Source organism: Rhamphochromis sp. 'chilingali' (assembly GCF_963969265.1).
Source record: "Rhamphochromis sp. 'chilingali' genome assembly, chromosome: 13".
In the NCBI taxonomy this organism is placed as follows: Eukaryota; Metazoa; Chordata; class Actinopteri; order Cichliformes; family Cichlidae; genus Rhamphochromis; species Rhamphochromis sp. 'chilingali'.
In genome coordinates this window covers 37133053-37153263 of record NC_137940.1, presented here as the reverse complement: position 1 = coordinate 37153263, position 20211 = coordinate 37133053, and the positions used below count along the sequence as shown (strand labels likewise).

General features: G+C 40.6%; 1 protein-coding gene across 2 annotated transcripts in view; it reads left to right on the top strand.

Annotated features, from left to right (window-relative positions):
* Nucleotides 1–20211, top strand: part of atp8a1 (ATPase phospholipid transporting 8A1) — a 119325-nt gene that overhangs the window by 24561 nt on the left and 74553 nt on the right. The window contains exons 3-11 of one of the 2 annotated variants that reach the window (XM_080900484.1): nt 5670–5769; nt 8281–8379; nt 11842–11887; nt 12028–12068; nt 15281–15354; nt 16898–16967; nt 17047–17174; nt 17790–17901; nt 18221–18386. In XM_080900484.1, coding sequence (XP_080756610.1) covers nt 5670–5769; nt 8281–8379; nt 11842–11887; nt 12028–12068; nt 15281–15354; nt 16898–16967; nt 17047–17174; nt 17790–17901; nt 18221–18386 — 836 coding nt within the window. Of the gene's footprint in view, nt 1–5669; nt 5770–8280; nt 8380–11841; nt 11888–12027; nt 12069–14512; nt 14587–15280; nt 15355–16897; nt 16968–17046; nt 17175–17789; nt 17902–18220; nt 18387–20211 lie in introns of both variants that reach the window. The other variant, XM_080900485.1, reaches the window with a different exon arrangement.

The following is a 20211-nucleotide window of genomic DNA, read 5'->3' as shown; positions in this document are numbered from 1 at the left end:
TTGGCGGGTTTAGAAAAAGATTTATTTGTGCTTTAAAGCGGAGACCTGATTTGTTGCTGTCTCCAATGTTGCATGGTCTTTGACACATCTTCCCACCGCTTACATGTCATTGTCCACCATCACATGCATATTTCTCCTGTTAGCTAATGGATCTGCATCATGGGTCTGCGTCCTGTGTTAGGGTTTTAGTGAATTGTTTGTTCAGCTGCACAGTTTGTCGTGCAGATCTGGTCGTAATGGAAAGGCGAATAATTGCTGGGATGTTGACAGGCAAAGAGGAGTGGCTGTGCAAACCATTTTCCTGTTGAGCATTCAGGAAATGCTGCTCTCTCTTTTGAGGAAAACAAGGAACATATGAATAGACGCACACTGACGTGGGTCCAAACACACAGTGACCCAGACATGCAAATTACTTTAATTGTTTTGGTATGTGTAGCTTATTTTGTCTCACTTACTGAATCACAGCAACTAATCTTTACTGCGTAGGATTTATTCTTGATATATTTGGTGTTCTGTTAAATAAAATTTGAAGTTTTGTGAATAATGAGTCAAGTTAATTATATAATGCATGCGATGCCCGCCATGCCCGATTCACTAATACTTTAATGTAAAGGTACTGATGTGGCGTAGACACTGAACATCTCAAGGATCTGAGAGGACATTGAGACATAATGGCTCAATGTCCTAAAGTGTCTAAGCCAAGTCGAACATTATCAAAGCATCCTGTCTGAGAGTGCATTCATCCTAAAGAAATGATGTATTCATTATTATGAATGTAAGATATATAAGAAGGAGATGGAGAGATTTTATTAACCTGAAAAAAGTTCTATAAAAAACCTTTCAGAATAAAATGTTGGGTTGTTTCCTGCAGCCACTTTATTCAAAAAAGAGTTTTTGCTGACATGAAAGAGAGACCTACTTATAAAAACGTGTGAGCTGGAAAACCAGCGAAGGTTTCACTGCATGCTGATGGACTGAGGGGCTAGGCAGCTTCAGTGCTGTCACAAATCTGCTGACAAGTAGGACCACACAGACTGTGGTGAATTTAAATAACTCAGAATTTGTACAATTACATGAAACTTGCTTTAAGGAAATGTAGAACACATCACTATACTAGCAGTAGTATAGTAAATATGGGAATGCCAAATATAAAAGGTAGAACCAAGCAACCAAGACCCAAGACACGAGCTTTTGGTTTCTGGGGAAGAGAGTGAGAGAGTTAGTGCACTAGCTCTCTTTTTTATCAGTCGGCTGCTGACAGGCGTGCTGCTCTCTGGACCCGCATCCACCACAAAACCAGGAAGAAAATGCAGATAAAAAAAATAAGCAGAGTGGGAGGGGTTATCACAGTGCATGACAGCAATGCTGAACAAAGGGAGATGGGCTCAATGTGCTGTTGCTCAAAGCTATACACGAATTATGAAAATATAAGAACACAGATAAGGGGCCCAAAAACTTTGCACATGTCCCGATCAGTTGTTACACAAATTACCTGCAGTCAGACACACAGTCCAGGGCAGCGTGTGGTTCCGCTGACGGTGGAATCCCAAGGCCGAAAAGCTAAAGTTTCTGTTGACAAGAAAGTCAACACCTTTGCAGCAGTTTTATTTGACACAATCTTCACTGAGATCTTTAGACTTTAAACTAAAACTCAACATGTCTGACTCTAATTCCTGTATGGTTATTCTCTGCTTAAAAGCTATGTGAACGTCTGAAAAAGGCAGAAAGTGCATCTTTTAATCCAGAATAACATCAGTCCAGATCAGACTGTGTCATAACTGTAATGCAGCTTGTACACATGAATGCTGAAGAACGAATGTTAGGATTTAGAAAAAGTTTTCAGTCAGACTCAAATGCAATATGGCAGAGAGGCAGGGTCGCGATTAGGCTTTTAAGCTTATTTACTGAGTGTCATCATCTGGTCTCTCCGGTCTGAGTCCACAGCTGGTTAACCTTGTTCCTGTTTGTGGTCCCTGGAAACACGCATGGCTGAAAACTCCATAATGTGCTCATAGTGGCACTCATTAGAGGTTGTAATGCAGCAGGAGACATTAATCATCTGCTGGCTGTTCTTCAGGGTTGCCCTCCTATGCTTGTGTGTTAGTAAAACAATACGAGCCATATACTGTAAATAATACTGCAAATGATGGTTAAACATGCTAAACACTCACTATACACAATACAGCCGCCATGATGTCAACTTATTTTCAGATGTCTTTGTTTTGCTTGTCATGTTTTTCAATAATCAAATACTGATTTTCAGAATAATAAAAACAAAAATTCTTTAACAATTCTTCTGTAATTTTTATATTCATTGACAGCCTTGTTAACGATCTGAAGCATACCCTGCTTTACTATTCTGATCTACACTAATGGGGAATCTATTGAAAAATCAAATAAATTAAAACTAACCGTGCCATTGTGTTAACTAAGACTTGAAACTAGCAGTTCAGACTATGAATCACAGAGCAAGTGAGTTGAGTACGACTAACATTTAAAGAGACAAACGTCTTTTTTCAAACCAGAGGAGTCGCCCTGTCGAGTTATAAAGGTGAGTACAGGTTTATGTCCTCATTGGCTTTTTAGACTCAGAAGCATTATTCATCTTTCATATCCACTCTATGGTGTTTGCCAACGAGCAGTGGTGAAAAGTAACTTAAGCCCACGTGAGCTACGATGTGAAGAAATAGTGGTTTGCTGGAAGTCTCTTCCTGTGAACATGGGGTTCTTCCTTTCCACTGTCACCAAATGTTGGTCACTGTTTTCTCTTTAATACTGCAGGATCTGAGCCAACTATTGTTATTAATTAGCACTCTTTAATGAAATATGATATTATGTTTAAATAAATGGCAGAGGCATGGTTGAAAATGTTTAGCTGTCTCTTTGTTTCTTTTAACTAGCACACTAATCTTATTCAAAGATTAAACAAACAAAATAGGCTTTCATGATAACATTATACTCTGATTTGTGAGTAAGTGGAGGAAGTGCTCCTCTCATATCTTCTTGATCTCAGCTTACTCCCAGGAAACAAAATGAAGGATCCATAATCATCCATTAAGATGTATTATTGGAAGTGATTCTGTGTACAAAGGTAACCAGAGATGATTGGGCATATGCTCTGCAGCTTACCCCCATGAGATCAGAAGGCTTGAAGAAAATAAATCACAGAGAGCATGATGCATCCCCAGCCACACGTTCTTTGTATCTCAGGGGCAGACTGTATACACCACAGTGCTTAGATGTTTAATATCCAAGGGACTTGCCATTTATTAATTTAAAGGTACTCGTGGTAATCTTTTAGCTGTATGATGTATGGCAAAATATTTAATAAAGGAGTGCAAGTGTGTGCTCAATGGGTAAAATACAGTTAAAATTTTCACTAAGCAGTAAACCTGATCCTTTTAAACTGTTTTACTTAAAAAACAAACCCTGACATTACAGAAATTCAGCAAATCAGATGACGAGGACGGACGCAACAGAATATGGTGTGTAAGCAAAACCCAGGTCTTTCTTTCTCAACCAATCAGACAAACAAAGGGACACAGAAAATATTCTTCCTCCTTCCTTGTATTTGCATGTCTGACTTGTTGGTTGACTTTTTAGTCTTAGTTTCCTCTGATGATGATTGTAATTATGTATAATTATTCTACCCGAATAAAGCGACTTGGTTTCAGTTTTGCTTCAGTGTACAGTTGTTGTTTTAGCCTGTTTGTTGTGTTTTAAGGAAGTAGGAATGTGCAAATCTAGCTTTTTCCTGTTCTGATCTTTATACTAAGAGTTTGGCTTTGACTGCTGCATGCTGTCACTTGGAGTCGTAATAGTTTGTTTCTTGTGTGCTGACAGAAGCAGGTGAAGTGAGATAATAATTAATCGAGTTGAAGATGACATTATGTTACCAAATGTGTCATAAAAACGAACGTCTTCCACTCCTCTTTGCACGAGTCTCTCTGAGTAAGCATAATGAGAGGGGAATTTGAGAGACACTGAAGCCTCATCATCTGAACTTTGGGTAAAAAAGGAAAAGCGGGCGGCTTTGAAATGCCTCTGAAATGCTGCTGTTTGCCTCTTAGCTTCCAACTTGTTGTGTTAGCTCTCCAGCTAACTTGCTGCTGCTGTGGCATTGTGAGTGAACATGGAACACCTGCTCAAAACCCCACCTACAGGTTACCCAGAGATTTTAATTATTACACAAATTGAACGAAGTATATGAAGTCCAAGACCAAGTATCAATGAAAGGAAGAGTTGTTCTGATGGGTCTTTGTGAGGCTGGTATCACACTGTACTGCTGTCAGAACAATGCCTTCATGTTGCTCTCTTGCTTTGCCAGACAGATGCAGTGTGTACCAGGCCGGCATGATGACAGTTACTGTGTTTATTTTCTTCATTCCTCCGTGCTGCAATTCAAAGCTTGTCCGCTTTTCTGCGACTACATTGTGCTTCTGGATGTGCTACAAGTGAAATTGCAAAAAATATGCTTGTCATCTATGATTCAGACTAACAGGAGGGAAACAATGATATCACTGATGTTGAACTGCATATGCTCGTTGCACTGTACTTGCTGATATTCTGCATGTGTATGTCTAAAGGCTCTGGTCTGCGTGTGAGTAAGCAAAGCCCTGCCAGTGGCTTGGCATCCTTCTATGGTATAAATCTTCTCCCAAAGTGGCTGCTCTGACTGACCCTTTAACACAGCTGTAAATCAGACTGCTGGAGGCCTGACTTTGGGGCTGCTGATGGCTCCACCAGCCTAGCACCAACAGATCTGCCAGGAGGTCTTTATGACCCGACTGCCAGCTAACTTCCTGCTCCTAATTATTCTTTACGATCACTGAGTCCACTGGGCTCTGCTGTTCATCAGTCGCACATCCAGACAAGTCTTTGCATCGCAAAAGACCTCGTAGAATGGGTGGGCGGAGGGGCAAGGAGCTGCTTAATGCTATGCAATTATATGTCCAGGGTGATCTAAATATATGGCTTCACAACAAGTACAGCTAGAGCATCACCATAATGCATTTTACATCAAACAATCAATGTGACTGAAGCACAGTGTTTAACAAAAGTATCGTATTGTCTGTTTAGGAATTATAGTTACATAGATCCCTGTTTTAGAGGCTCAAAGGTAACTGGATCATTGAGTGAGTTTCATGGCCAGGTGAGGCCTGCTGGGTTTTTAGAGTTGGACTTGTATTTGTTAGCTATTCGTTGGAATTTTCAAATACATTTTCAAAGTGATGTTAAGGAAAGTCTGGGGCGCCATCATTAGACAGAAAAACAAAGTAAACATATTATTGAGATAGCAAAATCTTTAGCAATGGCCAGATCAACACTGGTACGTTCTTAAAAGTAAAAGGAGTGCACTGGCCATTTCAGCAATACCAGAAGACCTGAAAGAGGATGGACGACAACTAAAATATATGGTCATATGGTTGTTATAGCATCAGCATGTATGGCTACCACTGAAATTGGGTAACTTGGGTAACTAGTGTGATGATGTTACTGTTGGTAAACGTAGCAGGGTCAGTTGTGATCTGTGGTCAGCTTCTGCCAAATGCTCTCTGAGTTACTGGATTATTACAATTAACCAATGTTTACTTTGTCTTCTCTCTCTTTCATATCCATGCTGGCTCCCTCTACCCATGGCCTTGTTTTCTACTTGATCTGGTCTTCAGCACAGCAAAATATAATGTCCTCACCTTCCTCCCTCGATTCCTGTACTCACAGTTCAGGAGGGCAGCCAATGCCTTTTTCCTCTTCATTGCACTCCTTCAGGTAAGATGTGTTTTTGTTGTTAATTACATCACCTCTCATCACTTTCCTTTCTTTCCACTGAACTTTTTTAATTCATTTTTTTTCATGTTTTTTTTAAGCGTACACCATGACCTAGACTCCATTTCTCTCGGTCACGTCTGTAATTTCATATGCACTCAGTCACACAAACATACATGCAGATGCAGTGCTTTATATAGATCCTGATCATGAATAATACATGTAATACTGTGTGTGTCTGCTTGAAAAGGAAAAGAGATTTATCTACGGGCTCGTCACAATAGGCCTCGTTCACTAATGTGGTCATGGAAATGTTCTTACAGGGGAACACAAAGTAAGTTCTTAGACGTTATTATCAGGTTCATGAAACCTGCTCAGCAGCATAGTAGTGAATCAGAATCGATAGGGCTGGTGCTAGCTGTCTGCATACGTCCGCGCTTCCATCGTTTTCCGCTATATTTAGAAATAATGAAGCTGAACAAAGCATTGCACCTATTATTTTTACAAACGGAAAAAACAGGAAAAATAGAAGAGGGGAAAAAGCAATGGTTTGATATGCTGATATGTTGATTAGAAAAATATGAATAAAAGATGAGCAGAAACACCAGGAGTGCCAGGTCTTTTAAGCTAAGAGTAACTCACTGCAGTTACTGGAGAAACATCAATAACTGGGATGTTGCCAAGAAATTTGAGTGTAAGTGATGTCCAGCAAAAATGCAAGCCTGCTTTTAATGAATGCAAAAGTGAGTATACACACACTGAGTAATGGCAACGTTTAATGTGGCAAACTGTTGCAACATTACCAGCTGGTTGTTACCCCGACCGCACACAGACTAATCTGCAGAACAATGTAAAATTAGTTTTACTGCCGTAACTATTACATTAAAACAAACAAGGAGACTGTTGGTATATTTGGTTATGAAATGAAGCTTTTTAGAATTCAAATGTGACCCTACTCTGCTGTGCTAAGCATTAAAACTGTGTGTGATCTCTGTGTTGTGTGTGAGTATTTCATTTCTTTTTTTCCCAATTGTGTTTTGTTACTGTTGTGTGTTTTCATACACCAGGAATTTGTGTGTGAAAGTTTCGTACGTTTTATTAGGTTCAAACAGATTTGTGTGTACACGCTTTGTGAATGGGGTGCAGCGATACTACAGGTTGGTGATGTTTTGGACTAGGAAGTGCAGGAACTGCGTTGTGCGTTGACTTACACACACAAGTAGTGAATGAGAGCCACACTGGAAAATGGGTCAGGGATGATATGCAAATCTTTAGCCATTAAATTTGTTTAAAGAAACGAGCTTCTCCTGGGAAGAGGGTTTCACTTTCTTTCTCATTATCAGCTGTGGTCATGTTTTGATTATTTCCCAACAGTAGCCACAGATCTCAGCATTGCTGGCACTGCTTTTGATTTAGCAGAACAAAGGATTTCTTGCCCAGAGAACTTTATAGTGGATTGCTGCATAAGACAACATTAATCCCTTTTGAGAACTTAAAGCCTCGACCGCCAATTATCGCTACATGATTCAAAGAAGCTGAAATCCATATCTCAGGTGTTCAGAGCTTACCAGGAAAGATATAAAAAAGTGGACCAAAGGAAAGCTCAATAGCACTCCTTTTCTGTCTTTGCTGATATTCATCCTGACAGACTATCTCTTGTTAATGAGAGCTCTAAGGATGGGAAAGGACTCATTCCAGTGACCTTGAAGTAGCTGCTTTGAACAGCAGCCAGTGCGAGTCTTCGTTACCTGCCCTGTCGATGCTGCGACCTTGAATAAAACATCCATGCAGATGAGAGAGACGAGAGATCTGTTTCATGCAAGTTTCCTTCTAGCGGTGTAACAGGGGCTGTCTCACGAGGCCCGGCTTGGCTCTAATTTTGCTGATGTTTGGCTGTTAATGTCGAAAGACTTGGGTAGCCAAAAGAATTAAACATTCAGGGGTAATGAGAGAATTATAAAGGTACTAAGAGAGTTGTTTGTGCTGGATGTGACCCAGAATTTGCATCTTTTTTCTTTTGAGTGTGTTAAATAATAAGTCAAGCTAATAAAACATGAATTCTGATGCTAATGTTGATATCAATATCTGTTTTTCTGTAACATGCACATATCCAGTCTGAGAGAGTAACAAAAATGATCACAATTTATTTAATTGAAGTTGTGGTAGTTTAGGGCGACTCTTTTTCTCCTGTTGAGTCACCTAGCTGAGACGTGATAAGATAAGCTTTTATTTTCAGTTACTAAATTTGGCTATCACTGATTACTAAAGTTGAGATGAAATGGTTGCTGTGCCTTTCCTGGTTGGCAGTAATGCTTTTTGTCTTTCAGCGCCGTTCAAGAAAGTTCAGTTAAATAAAAAGTTTCTTCTTTTTCAACATTTAGCGAAACCACTATTTTTACAACGACTGCTAACTAATCGTGTTAAATAGTCATCATGTCATTACTGACCAAAATCCTTGTGGCTTTTTTGATAGTCGAGCTTCAACTGAGTTTCTTCTTTTTGTGTCTCTTTTAGCAAATCCCAGATGTGTCTCCCACTGGTCGCTGGACCACTCTGGTGCCGCTACTATTTATCCTGGTGGTGGCTGCTGTCAAGGAGATCATTGAGGATCTGGTAAGACTGGCTTGGAATACTACACCGGCCTGGACCCAGTCCGGCCCACTGCATGGCTTTGGAAAATGTGGAAATGACAAAGATAAAGGGTGCAAAGTTTAGACTTTTAAGTCTAAATCCATGGGCTATCATACATATACACTCACTTTTTTTGCAGTAGGTCCACAATTTAAAAAGTCTGGTTTCCAATTAATGAGCTGGCAGTAGGTTTTTGGTAATTTGACCTATTTATTTCTTAAAGTGAAAGCCCGAAGAGCCATGCTTATGTGTTTCATTGATTTTGTGCAGCAGCGTTTCTTAATAAAGTCTAAAAACTGAGGTGTATTATTGAAATGGCTTAAATCACTACAGCTCCAAACGCATGGCTTTAGAATGGTATTCCACAAAGCAGTGACTCGGGTCACAGTCACAGTGGTTAACGTCCATTATTTGTATGCAGTCGTTGCTTGAGAGCCATCACCCACCCGGCCTAGAAAAGCATCATTAGTGCAGGAATTAATAAATGCACATCAGCAAGACCCTGATTAAAAAAAATCATGCTGTCAGCAACTATCAAAAGGCAATCAACATACTTCTGAAGGCCAAATTTGCATTCGGTTTGAAGCAGCATGTGCAAATCAGGTATCATATGGAGCTCCCCATACAATCCAGACAGTACAGACAAAACTATAGTGTAGTGGGTTTTTTAAAAAATGTTGTTTTATGCAGTTTGTGCACAGAATTTTAAAGCTTTTCTACATGCATGCCTTAATATATTGCACCACAAAAATGTGCTAACACAACCTATCAAAGTTCAGTTGCCTCAGTAAATGAAATTCATCGAGCAAAATCCAAATTAACCCTGGAGAACCCATGGGGTCAGAGCCGACCCCATGGGTTCTCCAGGGTTAAAATAGTCCAGTCCCCTTTGCAGGAGTTTGTGATCGTCTTTCGCTTTATGTCATCTGTTTTCTTTGAAGCATGAATCAGGCAGTGATGGTTATGTGACCACAGCAGGAAACACCCCAACATGTGTACACACACACGATTGGACATCTCCGTGCACACACACACACTCACTTCAGAGGTCACAGCTGTGCCTTCTGCACCCTGAGTACTCATTCAGTCAATTAACCTAGATACTGAATGCTCGTGTACAGAGGCAGCTAGTAGCAACAAAACAAAACAGCGGTCTGCCTAAAGCAAGCCGGAGCTGTTGAACAGATGCTTGATATGTATGTAGGAGGAAGATTGATTTGAATAGTTGCTTTTGTGCGGTTTAATCTTTTTCGAGTTGAAGTTGGAAGCTTCAGCGTTCGCGTACTGTGGTGTAGTAACGTGATGCGCGCAATTCCGAACAAAGTGAGAGAATGTTGCATTTTACTGTATTGCAGTGACCCTGCAATGCGATCCTCTGTGCAGGTCCCAGCGGAGTTTTCTCTATACTATTAGCTGCTATCTCATGCTGAGGGAAACCAGCGCAGCACTTTCTCTCCTGGCCTGTTGTGAAAAACATGGGAACAGAGTGGTGATGACTCCGTCTTTATCGCTGAAGGTCACCTGCGCACGCGTCTGCTCCCTGTGCTGCGCTGTCTCTCACAAGTTGACCTGACAGGGCAACATCGACCCCTGACTTCATGAATCATGCACTATGGACACACACTGCACAGCACGTACTTTACCTTGTTGCTGGCAGCCTCCTCTGCAGCAGCAGACTCGGGCTGTACTTCAGCTGGCTGAAAAATGGTAGAGAAACAGAAATATAATACCTTGATGTATTTAACAATAGTGTGTGGTGCAGTTTTACACAGCAGTGTAGTTTCCTATTGCTCTCATAGTCACCTAAAACAAGCAGCTGAAAGAGCAAAGACAATCTTGTTTCTGTCCTTGTGGTTAAACGTCCTTCGCTGCTACTTAATGTCTCATTAGGTCCATGTTGAAGCAGGTTAATCAAGGTAACACTGCAGTAGCTGCTTTTATCTTTCACTGCTTTCTGTATCTCCCCTCTGTGGCTGTGGTCTACAGAGACCTAATACTGCAGTAGTTACGCATAACCTCTGTGCGCTGCTTGCCTTCTACTGCACTATGATTATACACATCATCTAAATACCGTGCAGATCCTTTTTTTCGTGTCCACGGGGACACAAAGTGCAAAGGAGGCAAGGACAGTGGATTTGAGAAAAGGCAGTATAAGTTGTGAAGTAGCTACAAATACAGCTCAGCTCCTCCTACACGTCTCTGAATAGAAGAGGGTCTGTGCAGCCGGACCTAATAGTGTGTGGATGAATCAAATTAGCTGACAGCTCTCGCACAAGGGATGATGAATGAGCTTTCCAAAGGTCTCTACTAGTAATTCTTTTTTTCCTGGGCATAGTGAAGGTGGTGAAGGCCGCGTGACACAGCAGGCTTTTTAATTATACACTACAAGCATGTTGCAGGAATTTTAAAACGACGTTGTTTTAAATTGAACAAACGCACATATGGGAAGAACGAGGGGATATACACAATAGTCTTCGTAGGATGCTAAAAGCTAAAAGCCTTTCATTCCTGGTGACACGACTCACTTCACCTTTACTGTCAGTGTTTTAAAGTGGCTCAAATGACTCAAAAAAGTTAAATTAGCTTAAATGAGAAAAGACCTCCTCCTCTTGTAAACACGTTTTCCTTGTTAATTAAGTAAGACACAGGCTGCTTTTAGAGCTGCGTTTTAAAACAGTGTGATCATTTATATGAGATTGATGCAGAAACGCATTATTACTCACCGTGATGCTAGCTGACAAGCTGTCTGTTGGAATCAGCTGTTAAAGTCACAGCATGTTGCATGACTGTTCAGCCAACAAGAAGGGAAGTAATGCTGATGAGTTGAACTTTGATGTGGTCACAGGCAGTATGGTTTGTTTCGAACGAAGGGAGAAGCTACGTGAATGTGAAGCAGCTGATGGGTTTGTTTGTTTGTTTCACATCAGCTGATCTCTGAATTTTTAGGATCAATTCATTACTTTAAAAGATTCGAGAAATAGCTGGTTGTTGCATATCAGCAGCACAAAATGTATAGTTATTCATTTTAGAGTCAAACATCCACCTGCCAGCTGTGTGCATTTGTTATTAGTGCAGCAATTATACTTTAGGCCACTTTGGGTAAAACACTGCGTGACACAAGGGTTTGTACTGTAGTTCTAGTGTCTCTGCAGGAACTGTAAATAGCAGTCTCCTTCTCTCTTACTGTGATATGGACAGTGTCAGCTTCTTCAGTACATTTCTGTCAGCAAATTTTAGGGCGTTCACTTGTAATCCACGACTGTATGATTAAGATAACCTTTATTAGTCCCACACGTGGGAAATTTGTTAATTAGGGTTTGTTTTTGCATACGTGTAGATTACTAAGACATGATTTTCCCCAAGTGTTGTTCTCTGACTTCTTTCAGATCATTATTTTAAAATAGTATGTATCAGAGCATGTGTGTTGTTCTTTTTTCCTTACAGAAACGTCACAATGCTGACAGTGTTGTCAACAAAAAGGAATGTCAAGGTATTCAAAACTCTTTTCCTCTTGTAGACAACTTGACCCTTTATTTAGTGTCGTATAAACGGATTCATGTTGCCAGGAAGCAAGTATGTCTCAATGAGACCTAATAAGACTTACCACATCTCTCTCCTTACTCATCACAGTACTGAGGAATGGTGCCTGGGAGATCGTGCACTGGGAGAAGGTATGTTTCCACAGTGTGCCGTTATTAGTCACAATCCTCCAGTGTCATTTCAAATTCTTCATTCTGTTTTTAGCTGCGACTCGAACAACATTCTGTTGGTGGATGTGAAGTTACGGAAAACACGGCATTCATGCATTTGCAGAGGGATACTGAGATTAGCACAGTGTGCTGGATTTTTAAAAACAAAAACACATGTTAATAATCTCTGTATGCATGATGATGTTCGTGCAAAGTTTTGTTTTAGATCCACCCGTTAAGGAGGAGGTGAATACAGGCATATATAGATAGATCGTTATTGTAAGATTCTAACCAGTCAAATTTCATTCAACCGGAGCATCGAGCCTGTCATCCATCCAGCAACTTTTCACAAGCTATTATGCTGTCGTCATTTACAGAAAGCTCACCCCCCCAAAACTATCCTGCCTAAACTAATTAATCCAGCATTTCCATGTGGGCGGCCATTAGAAGGCAATGCTGGAGGACGGTGAGAATCCTTCATAATGAAACTTTTCTATTAATGTGGCTGGGGCCGTTCGGCAGACGGTGTGGAGAAGACACACCAGACAGTTTAATAAATGGTGATGCTGCTTCCTCCATTAAAAGCTCCAATCAGCATGTAGCGGTGCAACATTAGCCAAATCTCTCCTTGCTGCTGTCTGTGATATGAGACGTAATGCATTTTTTAATTTGTTGTTGAGAACTGAAATAACAACAGGATGTGAATGGTCTGTGTAAACATGTTGCTGTCCCAAATCGCAGATTCATAAGTGAACAACATTAGAAAAGAAATGTTAACATTAATTTGACACATCCACAGATGGATGAGTGGGTAAGTGCAACTGTTATTGTTGCAGAGACGACTGAACTACATCTCATACAGATGCATACAAACAGTCACCGCTGGAATAATCTCATACATATGCAGTGGTGGCCCTTCCTGATTTCCTTTTTTTTTGTATGTGTGTATGTTTGTCACACTTAAATGTTTCAGATCCTGAAACAGATTTAAATATTAGACAAAGATAATCCAAGTAAACACAAAGTTCCTAAATGAAGGTTTTTATTATTAAGGGGAAAAAATCCAAATAATATGCAAAACACTAGGAAATCAGGAAGGGGGCAAACACGTTTTCACACCACTGTAGTTTGTGTTATGGGAGTTTTTGGATGTATGCAGTGTCACTGTATCTAATACAACATGTGATTCATGCAATAAATTATCAGCAGGGAGGAAATCTCAGTGCTACCCGTTGGTATGTAACTGTCCCTTTGCTTTACCCACACGAAAGATTCTCTAAAAAGCTATGTTTTGAATAATTAATGCTTTTAGCGTCTTCATCATGCATATTGTAAAAGCTGCTTCTGTGCCAAACTTCTTTTTTGGCGCCCAATCTTTCAGGGCAACTTGAATGAGGTCAAAATGATCAACTTGTCTTTGCTGTTTGTTTGCCAACAAAGTCATAATTTATAATGATGTGGATCTTCGTGGGTTTTAGGTTTATTTTTGTATGTTTTTATGTAATATTGTTTCTTCAAATGTCCTAAAATTTTAACCATAAAAGATATTAAATGATTTTTTTGATTGCTGGATGGAATCTTAGTTAACTGCTAAAAGTCTTTAAGCGTGTTTCACTGTAATGTAAGCTTGTTACCCTGACACCTGAATACAAGGCCAGCCTTCAAATTAAAGTAGTGTGATTAGCTAGCTAGACAGGTCCACACTGCAGGTTTATGATCACTCTACATGTAAAGGAAATGGATCCATGTGCTGTCTTCTTCACCAAACTTTCCATGCTGCTTTTTCAAATGCAGCATTTCCTGATAACTATGAAAACACAGCTTCCTTCTCAGATCAGTTCTTAGTTCTTGAATAGTTGTGAAGCTGTAAGCATATATTAATCTTTTTATTGCTAAGAATTTCTGAGCCTAGATAGCTTCCAGCCCTTATTTCCCTAAAGGGTCGCCTAACTGTGCCAAATCAAACATGCAAGCATGATCTGCGTTTCATGCAAGCCCGGGGGTATGACTAGGAAAACACTAGCTTGTGACCTCCTGAGGCCGAGTTTGTGTCTCCTCCCGGTGTCAAACTGGAGCTCCATGGTGTAGTGCTGACCACTACACCATGGAGCCACTGAGGATCTGGCTTAGACACACACAATCTGTTTTTTGCATCACAGAGTCACTTGCTGTAAAGTGTGCAGGTCTCAGTAGTATTTGAAATGTAAAATTGTTGCTTTGTTTTCCGGTGAATGTTTTGGTGCTCCTGTTTGGCTCTAATGGAATGAGGACTCCAGCTGTTTCTCCACTGTGTTTTATTCTAGGGCTTTAATGTGCTTACAGTCTACTCTTTCAAGCTGTGAAGTTTTTGCACCTAATGTTGAGCTCATGTTTTCTTTTACGCTGTTTTATTGGCGTCCCACAGCATAATCAGTTTCTTTTCACAGGTTGAAGTGGGCGATATTATTAAAGTAAATGGCAGTGATTTCGTTCCTGCGGATGCTGTCATTTTATCATCCAGGTATACGAGCCTGCCAGACTGTGGGGAACTTCTCTCTCTTTCTTCTTCTTGCTCTATCTCCGCTCTGCCTAAGGAAGTGATGGTTAGATAATTTACTGAATCCACATTGTCAAAATGCTTTTGAAGGTATGTAAAAGATGCTAAATATGATCAAATGCTCTGCAGTCTGGCAGGATAACCATCATTTGCTTAGGTGGGGTAATGGTAATGTGACTTTTGATTAGATTTGATCAATCATGAGGCTACCCACCTCCTTCACCTTTTCAAAAACCATTTGGACCTGCTGTGAATAGAACTTCTGAGTGTTTTTCTACCCTCTTAAAATCTATTGAATATTGTTCCGAAGTTCTTCTTAAAAAGATAAGGAAGTCTCATTTGTGTTAAAACATGTCCTCTGGTGGGACAGCATCCAAGTGCTGCCAGCTGTTTTGCTGTTTCTAAATGGTTTGCCGAAAAGGGGAACAGAACCTCTGACCACACAGGACTGATGGTTGTGCTCTTCTCATCTACCAAAAACTGAAACCGTTGTCTCTCTCCCCTTATGTGTTTGCTGTTTGTCTCTTTATTTATTTTTTTCCTTTCCATTTCTACTTTTCGATCCTCATCCTCTCTTACCCTCCCCTCCCCTCCTGTGTGAACAACTGCCACACTTTCTCTCTCTCGCCCCCTGCTGGTGCGTGGTTGGTAATATCAGGTGGCTGTTGGGGAAGTAATCAGAGCGGCAAATGGGGATCACCTCCCGGCTGACCTCGTCATTCTGTCATCCAGGTCAGGAAACAAGCAACACTGAGAACAAAACAGCAGTGGGAGAGATAGGGGCTGTGTGTACGGACCGGAATGAGAGATCCTCCTGAAACAGTGAGATAGATTTTATTTTCCAAACTCGTGGAAGGACGAGGCCTGCAATCATGCTGGCAACAACCAGATATTTAAGCGCCTCGGTCAAAGAGCACCACGCTTTGAAGTTTAGCAGCCATGGCATTGGCAGTTATTGTGTTACAATTTATGTTACAGTTATGTGACACGTTTAAATGTTTGGCTGAAACTTCTAACAGTGCTCAGAGTGAATGAAGCATCTAGACATAAAGGATCATGTTTTCCTTTTTGTAGATTCTTTCTTTGGGTCTTGAATATGTTATCCTTGCATGGCTTGTAAGGCACCCTGAATGCAGCAGTTTGTTTTAATGTTGCAGGTTGCATGCAGTCGCATTCCAAGATGAAATCATCTCGGATTCATAGTTTTGTCAACTTTGCATGTTCCGTACCGAAGCGGTAGTTTGCACAGAGTCTTACTCTAGAAGTCACTTCCTGACAATTGCAATAGACTTTTGCTCATTTCCATGAAACAAAACTTATTTGATGGCTAAAACAGCTGACCAGTTGAGTAAAGCGTCACTGTCTTAAGTGTAAATACATTGGTAATTTAAGACAGTAGCTAACTGGCGACCCAGCTCACCTTAACAACTGGCATGCTCCAACGCTGTCCCTGTGCCCAGAGTCTGTCAGAGTCTGTATGTCTGCTTTGTTCGTTGTGCTGGGTATGCTTGCTCGCTCAGATCGCCCCACTCTGATGTGTTTTCTCTCTTTTTACTCTTGTCCCTTTGCAATGTACTTTCACTTTTCTTGAAAGACAGTTAAGCTTAGTGGCAGCACCAAACAAAGATGTTGTCTCTCCTAAGAGTGTTACTGTACGATTAAATGGCTAACTTCACTAAAACATTGATATAGTTCCCGAGTTGCCTCTACAGCAGGGGTGTCAAACTCAAACACACAGTGGGCCAAAATTCAAAACTGGAACAAAGTCGCGGGCTAACGTTAATATTTATTGAAATATATTTATTCCTCCAGATATAAGAATGAATCTTTTCTTATGGACTCAAACACGTTTTGCTGAAAAACTGAATATGGAACAAGCAAAGCTTAATACTAAACAATATATATATTAGCTGTGTAATACCAGTAGGCCAGCTCTGATAGTAATTTGGTATGGCTTCGCGGGCCAAATGTAATTAGGCTGCGGGCCAAATTTGGCCCGCGGGCCAGAGTTTGACACCTATGCTCTATAGCATCTTTGTTTGCAGTGCTTTAATCTTCTGCTGCTATTCTGTGATAGCCATTTTCTATCTCATACTTACTTTATTGTCTAATAGTTACTAAATAATCAGTACTATTTTGCATATTGATTTTAATATATAGTTATAATCATATAAAACAAGAGCAGGTTGAATATAGTGTAATATATGGTTGAATTTAGAGTTTTACTCTTATATTCTCGTACCACAAATGTCTAAACCCTCTCCCCCCACAACAGTGAACCACAGGGTATGTGCTACATTGAAACATCTAACCTGGATGGAGAAACAAACCTCAAAATCAGACAGGTGACTATCTCCTTATTAGTCTTTCTTAAGTTCTCATTGTATGCAGTGTGTTTTAATGCTGCTGTAACTACACCAACAGGGACTCCAAGTGACTGCAGACATAAAAGAAATTGACAGCCTGATGCGTCTGTCCGGGCGGATGGAGTGCGAAAGCCCAAACCGACATCTGTATGAGTTTGTTGGGAACATCCGCTTGGATGGACACAGGTGGGCTCAGATGCAGAGCTCTGTGACTGGCTCGCTGCTCCTCTCACTAACTTAATAGTCCATTAGCTAGGAACAGAGCCAGAATAATTATGAGGTTTCAGGGCATCTTTTATCTTTCTGCTGAATAAATGAAAGACGTTGTTGCAGTGATATTTAATTATGAATCTGTTTCCATTGTAGAGAAAATGCATTGGATGGATGCTTTTAGGATATCTAGGATAACATATCTTCATTCTGGGAGTCTGTTCCAATAAAGCTCTTTTTACATGAATATTATTAGTGGAAATCAAGGGTTTTCCTGTTGATGGGAATTGTTTTGAAACAAAGATAAGCCATGTCATTTTCAAATGATGATTTCATTCTTTGTCTTATGCTAAAATGTGTTTGATGATCTGAAAGATGTAAATGTGACAAATATGCAGAAAAAAACAAGAAAGTGGAAAATGCTTGTGCACAGCACCGTACATTTCAGTTATTGAGTACGCTTATTGTTTGCATGGTCTGAAAGGGTAATATGAATTCACTAGTTGTATGTAAAAGCAACAATTATTGACTGAGGGTGAGATAGGGTGAGATATTTAAACAGCAAAATGTCAGCCGTGCTTCTCAATACAGCACGGTACCACTGGGTCCAGACCAGATCTTACTGAGAGGAGCCCAGCTGAGGAACACACAATGGATCCACGGCGTGGTAGTCTACACAGGACATGACACAAAGCTCATGCAGGTGAAGCACATTTGTGGATTATTTGTGTAGAAATAGTAAAACAATCACTGTTGTGAGCAGAAGTGACGTATTTATACATGTTACAGGGCCAAAGCTGTTAAACTGACTGATTAATTAATATATGCTGTACAAACTGTATGCCAGGCTGCTTCTACTGGTGCTTCTCAAGCGTTAGTACTCACATGCTCATAAGTGGTTTGTCATTATGACTCAGATCATGTTTTTTGGGTTTCATATTGTCATCAACAACAGAGAAACACTATTGTTTGTTCTACTTCTGGTTTTTTTTACCACATCTCTTTTTTCACGTTTTACCCAGAATTCCACGCGGCCTCCTCTGAAGCTGTCCAACGTGGAGCGTATCACCAACTTTCAGATCCTTGTGCTGTTTGGATGCCTGCTGGCCATCTCTCTGGTCTGCTCCATTGGCCAAACCATTTGGAAGGGCCAGTATGGCAACGATGCTTGGTACATGGATCTCAACTGTAAGAGTCCCGACAGCCTACGCTGCACATCTAATTCCACATATTTTGTCTCACTTGTTCATATCAGCTTATTTCTTTGTCATTTTAAGTTCCTAAATGCTGGTATGTGTCGTGGCGTTTTTGTGTTGCCTCAGTTTAAAACTGTGTTTCGCTTTACAAGTGAAATATGTGGCAATGTGGGAATAAGAGAATTCCCTGTTAATGAGAAAAGTCGTGACGTGCATAAATGTGTCGTGAATGAGTGTGATTGGGAAAAAATGGTTGAATATCACTGCGCTGCTGTACTTTTTTGTTCCTTTCTAATGTTCTGTTTGATTTTGTTGTTTTCTTTGTTGTCGTTTTTTTAACAGCTCCAGGTAACAACCATTTAAAAGCCTTGGCCATCCGTGAATGACCCTCCCTTACTAATCCCTTACTGAAGCTCTGCCTTTGCTAAGCAAATGAAGCCCCCTACCCTCGCCCCCTATATGGTTGCCCTACTTTGTACGGGCCCATGCCATGGACAAGCACATACCAGGGATCCAACGATAGGTTTTCCCCTCCAGCTCTCTTATACCTTCGTCTAGTTTTTTTTCCTTTGTCTTTTTTTCAGTGCCTGATTAAAAACAGTGTCTCACTTTTCTTTCATTTTTTGTGTCACGTTAAACGCTTTGCAGCTCCCAAGCTTCAGACTATCATTTGTTCCCACCTCATTTTTCACCAGAAATAAAGAGCAGCATTTACTTTGACTGCGAGGGAGATGAGGTTGTGTTCGGGAAGCTTCTCGTGGCAGGAGGCTTATACGTGTTTATTGCCTGAACACAACATGTGGTGCAGCCCAAGGGACGAGAACTGACATTTTCTAAATGCTTCTGCAGCGATCTTTCCTTGTGTGGATTTTTCAAAGAATAGATAGAGTGGGGAGGGATAGAAGTGAAAAGCTGCTCAGTTTTTACTTCTGTTCTCAAACCATAATAGAAGATGGCTCAATTTTAATGTTGACATTACAGACGTTATTGCAGTTCAGAATTTGTGCTGCTCAGTTCCTTAACGCGGCAGCTGCTGCGATGAAGCTCTGAACCTGGTCTGCAAAGTGATTATCGTGACCCTCTGGCCATTACTCTGTACCCTGATAGGCCTGTGTAGGAGAGGTTGTGCCCTGGTCAGTTCAAGCTTACATTATGACTTACACTGACCCTTTTGATGAGGTGTTCCATTGGCTTTCATTGGTTTTCTCAGGGTTTTGTCCTCAGTGGCATTAAAACCCACTCTTAAAAGATTCCATATCAAAGTGTCGAGGGGAGTGTAAATTATAAGGCAAGCATCCATCTTGAGACTGATTTGATTTCCATAAGGAGTTGTTGAGGCTCTGTCCAGTGCATATTATCCAACCTGTGGTAAAAGAGAGAGGTGGGGAAACTGCCACGTCGTAAACATGCAATTTCACCACGCTGCCTTGTTGTCTTAAATTATTGTAACTTCACCCACTCAACAGCATTACAAGAGTAAATGCAAAGATCCCGACACACATCACAAACAGAAAGCTGTGATTGTGCATGTTGTTTAAAAAAAGATTTTGTTGTTGAAATCGTGACAAACTAATACAAGAATGTATGGTTACTGATTCTTACACTCTTTCTGGAGGTAGTCATGCTGACTGTTCTTCCAAATGTTGCAATGCTAACTGACACTTTGTCACTTCTGCTTGCAGCATGATGAGGGGGAAAGGCTTTCTCGCTCTTGCATAGACACGCCATTTAAAACAACGTAATTAGAATGATGCAACCAAACAGTTTACAGTGAACTTTGTGCAAGTTTCTTCACTTCAGCTGGTTAGAACATATTA